The sequence below is a fragment of the Balaenoptera physalus genome, assembly GCF_965194825.1.
Source record: "Balaenoptera physalus genome assembly, chromosome: 6".
In the NCBI taxonomy this organism is placed as follows: Eukaryota; Metazoa; Chordata; class Mammalia; order Artiodactyla; family Balaenopteridae; genus Balaenoptera; species Balaenoptera physalus.
This window is the reverse complement of record NC_138885.1, coordinates 82,895,638-82,910,219: the sequence shown is the minus strand read 5'-3', so window position 1 is coordinate 82,910,219 and position 14,582 is coordinate 82,895,638. Positions and strand designations below refer to the sequence as shown.

General features: G+C 34.5%; 1 protein-coding gene across 8 annotated transcripts in view; it reads left to right on the top strand.

Annotated features, from left to right (window-relative positions):
- Positions 1-14,582, top strand: part of STAT4 (signal transducer and activator of transcription 4) — a 99,728-nt gene that overhangs the window by 55,165 nt on the left and 29,981 nt on the right. For 4 of the 8 annotated variants that reach the window (XM_082467071.1, XM_082467070.1, XM_082467067.1 and 1 more), the window contains exons 4-8: positions 5,494-5,592; positions 8,459-8,551; positions 9,478-9,556; positions 12,452-12,537; positions 14,038-14,189. In XM_082467071.1, coding sequence (XP_082323197.1) covers positions 5,494-5,592; positions 8,459-8,551; positions 9,478-9,556; positions 12,452-12,537; positions 14,038-14,189 — 509 coding nt within the window. Of the gene's footprint in view, positions 1-1,658; positions 5,593-8,458; positions 8,552-9,477; positions 9,557-12,451; positions 12,542-14,037; positions 14,190-14,582 lie in introns of those variants that run through there. The other 4 variants (XM_082467072.1, XM_082467069.1, XM_082467068.1 and 1 more) reach the window with 2 other exon arrangements.

Sequence of the window (14,582 nt, the reverse complement as noted above, 5' to 3'; positions counted from 1 at the left end):
ATTGGGGGTGGTTTTCTTTGACAAGACAAAATTACACTGTCAATGCAAAAGGATTTTTTTTTAATTTTATTATTTTTTTTAATTGGAGTATAGTTGCTTTACAATGTTGTGTTAGTTTCTGTTGCACAGCAAAGCAAATCAGTTATACGTATACATATATCCACTCTTTTTTAGATTTCCTTCCCATTTAGGTCACCACAGATCATTGAGTAGAGTTCCCGGTGCTATAATAGGTTCTCATTAGTTATCTATTTTATACATAGTAGTGTACATATGTCAATCCCAATCTCCTACTTCGTCCCACCCTCCCCTTCCCCCCTTGGTAACCATAAGTTTGTTCTCTACATCTGTAACTCTATTTCTGCTTTGCAAATAAGGTCATTTGTACCATTTTTCTAGATTCTACATATAAGCAATATTATACAACACTTATTTTTCTGTTTCTGACTTATTTCACTCTGTATGACAGTCTCTAGGTCTATCCACGTCTCTGCCAATGCCACTATTTTGTTCCTTTTTATGGCTGAGTAATATTCCATTGTATATATGCACCACATCTTCTTTATCCTTTCCTGTACTGATGGACATTTAGGTTGCTTCCATGTCCTGGCTATTGTAAATAGCGCTGCAATGAACATTAGGGTGCATGCATCCTTTCAAATTACGGTTTTCTCCAGATACATGCCTAGGAGTGGGATTGCTGTGTCGTATGATAGCCCTATTTTTAGTTTTTTAAGGTTTTTTAGGGTTTTTTAACCCTAACCCTAACTGTAACCTCCATACTGTTACCCATAGTGGCTATACCAATTTATATTCCCACCAATAGTGTAAGAGGGTTCCCCAAAAGGATCTTTAAAAAGATCAAGAGTACGAGTTTGGATTATGAAAAGTAGTGTATCACTGTAATCTTACGCCTAACTGCCAACTGCTGAAGGTACCACCATATTTAATTTAAACTGTAAACAATGTCTACGAATAGGAACTTCTTCAAAGATGTTATTAGGAGTGAACCAAAAAGGTACAGGTGGCGGTTGAGCTGATAGAGGATTGGTTAGACATCTTCTGGAACAGACATCTAGGAACCTGCTATATAGTCTAGTTCTCAGTGACTTTATGGACATGTATCTGAACAGTTGCCTAATAATTTCATGTAAAAGTACAATGGTTGTGAATCATGATGGCATAACTAGGCCACTGCAACCCCTCAGTGCTTCAGTCATCAAATCATTTCAGGACCATTTGCAGAAGGAATGTGAGTGAGTCCTGGTTCTTGTCTGAAAACTTTCTGTTGAAAACTTCTGGTAAGATCAAGGAAGTGCCAGCATCAAAACTCACAGAATGTAGATAATAGTGGTGCACATTTTAAAGAAATGCTGCATCACTGACTTTCTTGATGGCCCAGAGGACATTATTTTATGGGAAAAAACATGAATGCCAATGAATCTAATTTGAAAAGAGATTCAGAAAAGTTGAATTGTAAATATGCAAAGAAGTTTTATGAATACATAACCAATTTATTTCATGTATATTTACCCTTTTACATAGGTACGATGTGAATATGTGGTATTAAATATCTATATCTATGTTTAAATAAATCAAGAATTCTTTCAATAGGATGAAATAAAAATTCTAAGTGATAATAAGCATTATGTCATAGTTTATATTTTTGTTTCAAGGCAAAAAGCATTCTTAACAATAAAGGTCGGTTCATAGTAATGAAAGATTTGACTCACTAGTAATACATAACAAGTCTGAATGTGTATGAAAGAACCACAAGAAGAAAAATTCACAAACTAGATTTTAACATGCCTCTTTCAATATTTGATAAAATTAATGAGGCAAAAAAATCAGCAAGGACGCAGAAATTTGAACAAAACAATTAACAAAGTTGGGTTAATAAACTTGTATAAGACATTTGCACCCAACAACTGCAGAATTCACATTTTTTACAAGCTCACATGGAATATTTACAAAAAGTCCATATGCTGGGCCACAAAGCAAGTTTCAATAAATTTTAAGTGACTGAAGTCATTCAGAACATCTATTCTGATCAGAATCTTAAAATCTATAACAATCAATAAAAAGGATAATAGAAAATCCCTATCTTTGGAAATTAACAAATACATTTCTAAATAAATCATAGTATGAAGGTGAAGTTCTGATTGATATTAGATAAATGAAAAGGGGAAAAAATGTTATCAATACTCATACAAGATATGATTTGTATTTGCAGAAAATCCAAAAGAATCTACAGATGAATTTTTAGACTTGGTAATAGATATTACATTATTAGAATTATTAAGAATTTAGCAAAGTTGCTGGATTTAAAGTCAATATATAAAAGTCAAATATATTTCTACATACCAGTGAAAACAATTAGGAAAGAAAGATACTATCCATTATGAAAAATTCCAGCTACATAGAAATAAACCTAACAAAAAATGTATAAGATCTCTGTGGAAAATTATAATGCTTAATAGAGAGACATTAAAGAAGACTTAAATAAATAGATTAGAACACAAAGATGCCAAGTATCTAAAGATTTAGTGCCATTCAAATTCTCAACTTGTGTGTGTGTGTATGTGTGTTTATAGCTTGACAAGGTGATTCTAAAATTTATGTGAAAAATGCAAAGAAAAGCTATTCTACTTGATGTCAAAAAACTTATTATACAACTCTAGTAATTAAGACAGTCTGTTGATAAAGCAGATAGAACCATAAGATGGGATGGAGTCAGAGGCAAACCCATCCATATATGGGCACTTGATTTATGACAGTTGACCCAGCAGAGCAGTGGTAAAAGAACAGAATGTTCAATAAATATTGTTGGAACTGATATTCATATAGAAAAAAGTGAAAGGGACCTCTCATTATTAACAAGCTCCAAGTGAATTACAATTAAGGGCAAAATTCTAAAGGCTTAAAATATATTTATATAGGAATAAACCTCCACGGCTGTAGATTAGGGAAAGATTTGTTAAGTCATAAAAAGCACTAACCATAAACAGAAGAGTTAATAAATTTGACTTCACTAAAATTAAAAACTTCTATTTATTGACACTAAGAGATAGTGAAAAGAGAGCCACAGAGTAGAAGATATTTGCAGTACCTACACGTAAGAGAGACAGACACACGCTAGAAAAAGGGCAATTTCCCTTCCGTCCTTCGTCCCACCAACACACACTTAGGGGTGGGTTTTCTTTTGTTTTTTTGTTTCTGTTTTTCTGTTGTTGCTTTTTTTGGGGGGCGGGGGGTGTCCATGGTCCATATACATGGTAACTACTGAAAGGTGAACATAACTACATCTTTGATACGAAAATTTACAATGCTAATTTGAGACTCACAGACATAGAAAACAAACTTATGGTTAACAAAAGGGAAAGTGGAGGGGGGTGGGATAAACTAGAAGTCTGGGATTAACAGATACACACTACTATCTATAAAACAGATAAACAACAAAGACCTACTGTATAGTACAGGGAACTATATTCAATATTTTGTAATAACCTATAATGGAAAAGAATTATACATATATGGCTGAATCACTTTGCTGTACACCTGAAACCAACACAACATTGTAAATCAACTATACTTCAATAAAAAAAAAATTTTAAAAACCTGATCATTAGAAAAAGTGCTACTTTGGTTTTTGAATCTATAGCGGTCAATTTTCCATAAGATGTTTTCGTCTCATACATTTAAGTGAGAGCTAAGTTAGGAAAAATGCAAAAGGAAAGTGAAAAAATAGACTGGATAAAAATAGTGATTCTTTACTCTTAACAAAGGAGAAAAAAATGAATAATTTAACCTCACAAGACAAGGGGGAAACCAAATCTGAAAGGGAAGGTAAAAGAAGTTCAAGCAGGAAAGAAAAATGAAAAAGTATAGACAAAGGAGCTGAGAAATGCTGAAAGATAGTATCTGGATAATCAACAATGAAGAACTCCTGTAACAGTGAGGAAAAACAAAGACAAATAGTGGTGATTCTTGGGATCTTAGAGGAACTCCTGATCTTGGATAGGAAAAGCTTTCAACGTTACATAAATAACAGTCTCCAAATTAGTCCTGGGAGAAACCCTTTATTTTCATCAGTGGAATATTTTTAAAATAAAGGCAAAATGAGCAAACACAGCTTTTCTTGGTGAGTTAAATGGAAGGTATATGGGAAAACAGATCAATGGGAAAATTTAAAAACAAGAACAAATTCAAACTAGGGAGAATCTGAAATCGTCAGCATGCAGGAATCAGAAATTTGCTATCCTTGCTTAATGAATAGGATAATTTTAATTTCTTTACCTTAAGAATTTCTGTCAATTCATTTTTGTTTTTTTCTTTTGGAGTGTTCTCATTTAAAGGGGAAAACGTTTTAAAAGCTATAGAATATGGAAAAGCAGGAAACCAGATACTTGGTGTTTACCCTAGTTTTACAAATAGAGATGCTAATTAGGATGCATCATCTAATAAAATTGTGGCAATGGTCAAGGCCTTAAAAATGTTTACAGCCAATAACCTCATTTCTTTCCAAGAAAGACCCTTTGGTTTACTAGTCTGTATAATCTACTTTTGATTATTAATTTTCCACTTTTATCTTTTCTGCTATTGCCCTTTTGGCCATTTCATGGATAATTAGCACCTCCTTCAGACAGGAGGGCAGAGGGAAACTAAATAAATGCATTTGTCTACATTTATTGTGTTTCCTGTTAATCCTGCCATGGAAGGGTCTAGTAACAAAGAAGTTTAACACTACTGACTAAAATGATGGTGTTGTTCAAATTAATCCTGTAAACCAAGAAAACCTACAGGTGCCTGGCAGGTAAAGTAAATGAGTGCCTAGGTCACTCAGTGCTGGATGCTATGGTAACTATGGGTAGTACCTGTTCCCCTGAAGGGATTACAATATTTCAACTTACACAACATACCTTATGGCTGAATTAGACCCACAGGCTGCCAGTTTACAATATCTGAACCATTAGCATTGGTAATAAAAAATGTATATGCTTAGATGTCATAAAAATATTGTTGCTAAAACGTATGATAGAGTTTCTCTCTAGCATACCGATATAGTTATGAGCTAATTGACATGAAGAGCACCAAACAGGGACCAAAAGAAATGCGTTAAGCACACCATGGAGTACAGAGTTAACAAATGAACAGCTGGGACCACCCTAGTTCATAACAATTTACAAAGAAGTAACTCTTGTAAAACTTATCCTAAGCCCAAAGTAAACTGATCCTCCTGAGTGTGTGTTCAGGGCCTTTCCTACAGAGGTGCTGAAGAACTATTTTTGATTATTAAAAATAACTTTTAGAGACAGAGCAATATGCTGCATAGGCGTCTACATTCACAATATTAGTTTCTGTGGCTTTATAATAGAATAGGTTGTTGAAACAAATCCCAAATAATTTCACATATTTATTTGGAGATTAGTTTTGATTTGCAAATAGTGATGTATATATTTAAGATTTTGTGTTGTTTTTTTCACTTTTTTTCAGGGAAAATTTCATGGAAATCCGATGCACGTGTCTGTGGTTATTTCAAATTGTTTAAGGGAAGAGAGGAGAATATTGGCTGCAGCCAACATGCCTGTTCAGGTAACATTTTCTTCCATTGTAATCTTGTTATCACCTGGAAGTCAATTTTTCTGAAACAGAAATTCTTGTCTTCTTTCCAGCCATCTTCTTCTACCTATGTTAATGGTCCCATCATCCTTCCACTCGCTTGGAATCAAGGTCTTGGGATTATCTTTGAATAGTTCCTTTTCTCTGCCTCCTTATTGAGATAACTACCAAGTCTTTCCAGAGTTTGTTTCTGGAATCCTATCTATACATCCTTTTCTGTTTCCACTGCTCACACTCTGGTCCATGGTCTTACTATATCAGTTGAGGAATAGAGTAACCACCTCCTGGCTGAATTCCTAACTACCATTTAGGCTCTGTTTCTCTCAGCATGTTTATCCTCAGGGATTGATCTTGCTCAAACCCTTCAGTAGTTCCCAATTTCCTACCCCACAAGTCCAAACTACTCCACAAGCAGGAATTTTGTCTTACAGAAACTCCATAAATATTTGCTTGTTTATTGTTTCAGTGTGCTTTGCCCTGCCAATAATATTTTAGATTATATTTTATCCCACTATGCTGAATGAACTCAGAGCCCCCGTCAAAGATAAGTAGAGGAATATGAAGTACCTGGGAATACTTTTTCAGTTAATCCTTTTGAAAAAGGAAAGAGCATGTGAATAATCAGCTTTCCACATGTCACACTCCATAAGTTAGTAAATCGCACTAGTGTATTTATTTTTGAAGATCCAAGAAAAGTATCTGTTTTCAACTATTACAAATTCTCAGATTTAGTTGCTGTCAGGTTATGGTTGTTTTCAGAGAAGTATGAAGCTTTAACAACGTACTCTTATTTTTTAGATGATAAAGAAGAATGGTATCACCTTTATTTAATTTAAAATCTAAAGTTAGTGAGTTTCTAAAGTAAATGTAGTTTGATTCAGTGCTTTTTGGGTGAAAATTGAGATGCTGTTACTAATATATGATATTCTCATATATATTCTGAGCTGTCTTTTTTTGTAGCCCTCTTATCTCTAGTCATTTTCTCTGTGTGTGTGTGTGTGTGTGTGTGTGTGTGTTGTTGTTGTTGTTGTTCTCTTCAAATGTCAGGTATCAGCCAAATTAGAAACATTTATTTGAATAGATGTTCATCAAAATCATTCCACAAATAATCTGCTAGTGCTACATAATACCACAAAAGAAACACTGGTTTGTAAATTTCGAACCAGTAGACAAAATATGGAGATACACACACACACACACACACACACACAAATGATGGGGGCCAAAATGAGAGTGAATTTTACAAAGGCTTTACCCATCTGAAGAATGTGATGTAGTTGAAAAAACACTTGATTGACAGTCAAAAACCTGGGTTCCACTTGAGGTTCTGCCACTAATTTGTTATAGATCTTAGTCAAGTCATCATCCTTTCTAACCATACGTCCCCATCCAAGTGTAAGGTGAAGGGTTTACTGACATTGTAACTCTCAACTCCAGATAGCTACGTAAACGTTATATCTAAGGAACGTACTCAATGCCAGATTATTAGAGTGGCCAAGAAATGGGGCTTGCAGTTCCTAACGGCACAGACCGGTAGTGGTCCGTGGACCTGGGGTTGGGGACCCCTGCTATAAACTGTCCTTTCCTTTGAGTGAAATGAGGAGAATAAGGGGGAAGAGAAATGGTTGCTTCTTCATTTACCTGCCTGGGACATAGAGGCTTCTCCCCAACTAGGGAAAGTAAAGCATAAATGAAGCTAGATCACATTTGGAGCCCAAAGTGGTTAGCATCAGAGTTTGGACTTTACTGTAGTTGGTGGTGAGCAAAATGGGAGAGCCTTGACATCTCCAGACTTGCCTTTGAATTTTGGTAAAGGGCGAAGGAGAAGGATGGGGCTGGAGACCAGGAAACCTGAACTCAGGTGGTGGGAGGGATGTGCAAAATGTCACACATGAGAATAAATCAAAGAGAAAGCTACTCTTAGAATTTAGAAAAGGAATTTAGGAGCCTCAGATGAACACATCACTATTAAAGAGTTCTTTGAAAAGAAGGAAACAATGTTGTCCTTCTGCGCAGAAACATTTCACAACATTCCACTGACCTTACAGCTTCAAACATAATGAGTACAGCTGTTAAAAATCATGATTTTCATATATATTTAATCACACAGAAAGCTGTTTACAGTGTGTTACAGAATGAAAAATAAAGTTATAAAATCATACTTAATATGAAAAAAAAAAAAGAAAAGAAAGAAATGGGGCTTGGAGTAGCTGGTTAGCCTTTCTATTTAACCAGCCTAACATTTTTACATATTCTTTAGCAAACTCCCTTTGTTCCAATGTAAAAATAAATCTCATCCTGGCAGATGCAACATCCCTAATGCTGAATTTAAGTCCAACTTAATGTAGTTTCACTATACTAATTTTTAAATTACATGTATTCATTTTATAGAATTTCAAAAGCAATATGGATCTGTTATAGAAAATAAGGGGGAAAAAAATTTAACCATAAAATCATCTGTAATTTTACTGCTCAAAGATAGCACATGATAATATTTTGGTATGTGTGTTCTTCCAGTCACATGTACTTGAGTTTACATGTCTATATATATATCCAGATTTTTATAAACAAATAAATAAATAAGTATAAATATATATACATACATATACAAGCAACAGCGATCACAAACATATGGTGTCTTATAATTTGCTCTGTTTCTTAACAATTTAACACTACTTGTATGTCATTAAATATTTTTCTACAGCATGGTTTTTAATGGCTGTAGAGTATTTCATATCATACTCATCCATACCTCAGTTCAAAGTATATTACATATACTACATTCTTCATAAACCTGTTTCATCAACTTCATTGAAATTTCAAGACATTGTTTTTCCAGGGACCTCTGGAGAAATCCTTACAAAGTTCTTCAGTTTCAGAACGACAGAGGAATGTGGAGCACAAAGTGGCTGCCATTAAAAATAGTGTGCAGGTGAGTGATCTCTTACAGACACCGGGAAAGTCTAGCTGTTGTCACCATACTATGCATCTCTCTCTTATGTGCCCAAAGTTAGTGCGTACAGAAATCATAGGGTAATTTTTTATAAGATAAATCTCTCTCACACACTATGTTCATATTAGAAAAAATTTCTTTGTGGGAAGCTTTTAACTTCAATTTACTGGAGATTAGGGTTTCCGCACCAGACTCCATCAGTGAGAAGCCATGTGACCTTAGGCGAGTAAGCTGCTTCACACCTCTAAACCTCTGCTTCTTCATCTGTAAAAGTGAGGCTAACCACTGTAACAGGATTGTTGTGAGGATGACGTGAGATAATACTAGATGAAAAGCCTTTAGCTCAGATCTGGACACCGTTATATCTGAGCAGAAAAACATCACCAGGTTTGGAGAAGAGTAAAAGTAAAAATCTCAAAGACAGAAATGAACAGGAGGCACAGAGGAGCCACAGATATTTTTTTTCTGAGAGGTAGAGAGGAAAACAATTTAGCCTCAGTTGTCATAAACTATATCGTTTGAGAATGGAGATTTTAAGCAAAAAGATAGTTGGTACATTAATACAGAGTTGTATGGAGCTAAAATGAAAAAAGTATCCATACTCTCAGATAAGAAAATTATTAGTTGCATCATTTGGAATTAACTGAGAAATGAGAGGCAAGATGCTGAAATTTGCAAACACTCAGGAAGAGAAAATGGAAGAGCAACTTCAGTCTGGTTCTTCTAGCGCTATTCAACATTCATGGGCATTAGCTCTTTAGAAATGTAGATTCTGTATAGCTAGTCTGCAATATTACTGGGGATTGCAAGCACCAAACAGTGTATTTTGAAATACTGATGATGGATGATGTTGTTGTATTGACGTGCTTAATTGTAACAACAGAGTATGTTTTCTTTGTAAAAAGATGACAGAACAAGACACCAAATATTTAGAAGATCTGCAAGATGAATTTGACTACAGGTATAAAACAATTCAGACAATGGGTAAGTTTTTGTTTTGTCTATAATTCCACATAGGGACATAAAGGCAACGTGACTAGGGTTTCTTCTTTCCTGCAGAATGGATAAATTGATCCCTTTTTTTGAAGAGAAGGTGCAGGAGAAGTTAATTTATTTTGCTTCCTCCTTTTCTCTCCATATAAATATATCATTTTACCCATGATTCAAAGTAAATTATAAAGCTCATGAGAAATCACCCCTATTTCAGGATGCATCTCCAAAAAGTAAGAACGTTCTCCTATAGAATCAAAATATCATTATCACAACTAAGAAAAGTAATAATAATTGTCTAATATGATCAGGAAATTACTAATATTATCTCTAGGTGAGTTATTTAATATAATGTTTAAAAAGTAAAAGTAGAAATGTGACTCACTGTAGGAAATTTAGAAAGTAGAAAAAAGTATTACAAAATTAAAAACCACACAAAATTCTGCTATCTAGTTATAAACACTGTCAAAATGTTAGTATATTTTCTTCCAGCCTTTTTCCTACACGTTCAAATATACATATCTATTTATTTACGAAAAATTGAAATCATCTTGTACATAGTTTTTTGTATAGCATTTTAAGCTAAAGTTTTATTTTATGTATTTCCTCATACAAAAAAATCTTCAAAACGTAATTTCAATAATTGTATAAATACCAAAATGTAAGGACACTGAAAGTTATTTGACTATTTCATTGTGGTTAAATATTGAGGTTGTTTACAATTAGATGTTTTTTAAGAAATGTAAGGAAAGAATGATAAAATTTATAAAATCTACGATTTACAAGTAATAACATTTAAAGTGTGTTGCATTTAGTGGGACAATTGGAGAAATTCTCATTAGTTCTAGATTAGTTAATAGGATTGTACCAGTGTTAATCTTCTGGCTTTGAACATTGTACTATGCTTATCTAAGACATTAGAAGAAGCTGGATGAAGGATATATGGGAACTCTGTACTATTTTTGTAACTTTTTTGTAATTCTAAAATAATTTTGAAAAACACATTAGCTATAGATTCTTTTTACAGATGATTTACAGAATCATCCTTAACTACTGAAACGTTAGCTTAAAATTTATCTGGAAGGAAGTACTATGGATGATTGTGATCAAATTCTATATTAACTTTCCATCTAAGATTTAAAAGAGAGGATATTAGTTTTTCCTGGCATAGGTGAGATGTGACATGTTCTTCTGGCACCTTCAGGATGTCTTGACTCCCATGAAGTGTTATTAAATATGTTCATAATTGTATGTACAATGTTTTTTCCTTTGGAAGAAATGACACAAACACAGGTTTCATCAGCTTATCAAAGGGGTCCATGATTCTTAAAAGGTTTAGAACAACTGCACATTTAATCAAGCATTACAATTCATTGAAAGCAGCCTCAGCCTAAATTTCATATGTGAACTATGAATTTTATGAAATAGAATATACATTAAAATATACTGTTTACATTAAAACGGTAAAGTTATTTTGAACTTAATATATTACAATTAGAGTTACTTCAGTATCTTACAGTGCTTCATAAGCATTATGAAGAATAAAAATGATTATTACTAAATCAGCAAATATTTTGTTGATTATAAGTGAAAGGAAATGTTTTAAGGGAAATGAAAGATACATGGGAAACAAGTTATATCTTTGCTGGTGAAGACTGGAAAGTATTAGCTAATGAAGTTTTGAAATGATAAAATGCCATATCAGCAGGATTTTGCTACATATGGGATCTAGGAATTCGTGAATTTGTGAATTAATACAACCAGAAATGACTTCTTGGAGATCAGTGCTATTTTGTCGAGGACTTTGCCACAGTGTTGTTCAGGGGCCTCTTTTCGCAATAACACAATTCAGATCAGCATTCCAAAACTTCATTTATTATAGAGATGAGCGGTTGGTATAAGCAGTCACTTACTATATACTAATAAAGTTCAAATTAAATAATACGATGTTTATTGTACATCTGTCATTTAAGGGGATAAATCATTTTGGGTTTTGTTCAGTCAGAGATTTTTCTTAATTTGCAACTCTTTCCCACTTCTTCTGGTTTTACTGTGAGGCTAGCCTGTTTTGCAAAGAAAAAGAGAAAGCAAAGGATTTAGTCTTTATTAGTTAATGAGACTATGTACTATAAAACGGCAACTCTTCCAGGAGATTGAGTAAAGGCATCAGGAGGGGTCAAATATGATTTAATCATAGGCACAGAGAAGGGCCCCTTTTCTTTCTTACACATCCCAACCAACCAAGGTCATTATTAATGTAGCGATGATCTAATAAAGAATCCGTTATAGGGGCTTCCCTGGTGGCGCAGTGCTTGGGAGTCTGCCTGCCAATGCGGGGGACACAGGTTCGAGCCCAGGTCTGGGAAGATCCCACATGCCGCGGAGCAACTAGACCCGTGAGCCACAACTACTGAGCCTGCGCGTCTGGAGCCTGTGCTCCTCAACAAGAGAGGCCGCGATAGTGAGAGGCCCGCGCACCGCGATGAAGAGTGGCCCCTGCTTGCCGCAACTAGAGAAAGCCCTCGCACAGAAACGAAGACCCAACACAGCCAAAAATAAATATAATAAATAAATAAATAAATAAATAATTTAAAAAAAAGAATCCGTTATAAAAACATGTATATCTCCTCTCTCCCTGCCCCCAAAAGGACCATTGTGTGAAGAATGGTGTTCTCTCAAGGTCTGTAAGATTGAGAGCTCATCTCTGGCGTGCTTGGATGTAATCCTTCCTGGCAGCCAGGGATTTACTTCTAAACTCATCACTAATGGCCCCATTTAGGCTCTTGCATCATGGGATCTTAGGATGGCAGGTTACAGCTGGCTTTGGCTTTCAGGACAGAGAGCTTCGCCTTGGAGAGGACTCTAAGTCTGATCTCTTTTCCTTCACAGATCAGGGTGACAAGAACAGCGCCCTAATGAATCAGGAAGTTTTGACTCTGCAGGAAATGCTGAACAGCCTGGACTTCAAAAGAAAGGCTAGTGAAGAACTTTAATTTGGTCTTTTGCCTATTTTTCTTCTTTTTCTACATCTAGTCCTACTAGATTAAGCTCTGAAATTAAGCTCTTTGATTTTATCAGTTCCATTTATGCTGAATGAATAAAAGGCAGTGTTTCTAGGAAGAGTATCATACTGTTTGCCATGCTTCTTCACCTAAGTTTACAAAGCAGAACCCTCCTAGAGTCTATTTATCCTGCTTATGTGGTACATGTACTGTAGCTACCATTAATTTCAAGGTGAACATTTTACCCAGTTTTTATTTGCCACTATTTCAGACATGACTGTTTTAGTTGCTATACTTAATATGCTGGAATGGGTTCTACTGCACATGTATAATTAAAATATTACTTGACAACTACTAAAACTTTGTTGCAGAAATAAGTGTCCCAGTTTCTATTCTGAAAAATGACATTGTGCTAAATAATTTTGTAGATTTCAGGAGAGTCCATTGAGACCTGAACATGTTCAATCTAACCTCTTCCCCAGGAGAGGAAGAAAATTTTCTGGCTCAATAAAATATTTTAAAAGAGGAGAAATATCTCTCAATTCTACCTCTCCTTGAAAATAGATGCAATTGAAATTTAACCAGTCACTGAAATCAATAGTTTATTTCTAAAAGTTTGGCTTCATCTTTTTGTGCAGGAATTTGTGTAAGCACAAATAAATGTAAAATTTATTTTCACCCTAAATTAATTATAAACTTAAACAGTTATATATCAGATTTTAAACATGTAAATATTTAACCCAAGATAAACTTAATGCTTTTATGCATAATAAATCTATGCTATACATTTTATGCATGCCATCTTATTCTACTTTAAATAAGATTTTAAGGAGAGGAGGAATCTTAGAAATAATTCAGTCCATTCACCTGACTGTATAGATGAGAAGATCAAGTCCCAACAAAGTTAAATGGCTTGTCCAAATTCACATAGCTGTGGCAAAGCCAGGGTAGAAATTCACATCTTCTAATCCCTAGGCCTTTGAAAGTTATATTTTCCCACTATGCTTCCCCAAACCCAGATAAAGTGGTACTAAAAACTAACACAGAAAGGCTTAAATTCTAGTCAGTACATTTAAAAATAAATGCATAAACATATTTATAAGAATATAAATTCAATTTATAAATGGCTTTTTAAGAAGCAGATATATGGCTTTTATGACTACGGGATTCAATATTGTCACAGGAGTTACAAATTCAACCTACTTATAGTAAATGATATTATGAGAATATTATGTGCTATTATGAGAATGTTAACTGTGGTCGTGCTTCTTTCTCATGACATTATTGAATTGCAATAATTATTTGAAAAGGCAGTGCTATGGCAGATAGAAGGTAGTATTTGGTAAAATATTTGGTCAAAATTTTAACCAAGGCTTTATCTCTCAGGTCAGACAAATTATTTTATAGGTTAAATTATGAGTAGCTTTGGTTGTGTGTCATAAGACTCTTCTCAGTAGTCACTTTTGTCTTCAGGAAGCCCTCAGTAAGATGACACAAATAGTGAATGAGACGGACTTGTTAATGAACAGCACCCTGGTGGAGGAGCTGCAAGACTGGAAGAGGAGGCAGCAAGTCGCCTGCATCGGAGGTCCACTCCACAACGGGCTCGACCAGCTCCAAAACTGGTAAAACGAACTGAATTGAGTTTCTAGTGAAAACCACAGGAAGTACACAACAATGTCGCTTAGCCAGAGAATGCAGGCTTAGACCCAAATGTCAATTCATTCAGCTTATTGATGGCTTATTAGCAGCTGGAACTCTACCGTTGAAAACAAATGGATGTAATTGTCTGAGTGTTCTTAATTTCCATTCCTTTGGGGAGAAAAATAAAGCATCTATAGAAATCTATAGAATGCATAAGAATTGCTTATTTTCTCATCTAATATATCAATCTTAAAAGACTCAAATGAACTTTTTCAAATCAGCAATAAATACACTTTCTTGAAGGGCATGAGAAGCACTGGCTTCAAACACTATATCTCATTCTTAAAATGTGTATCTTAAGGTGTCAGAGTTAA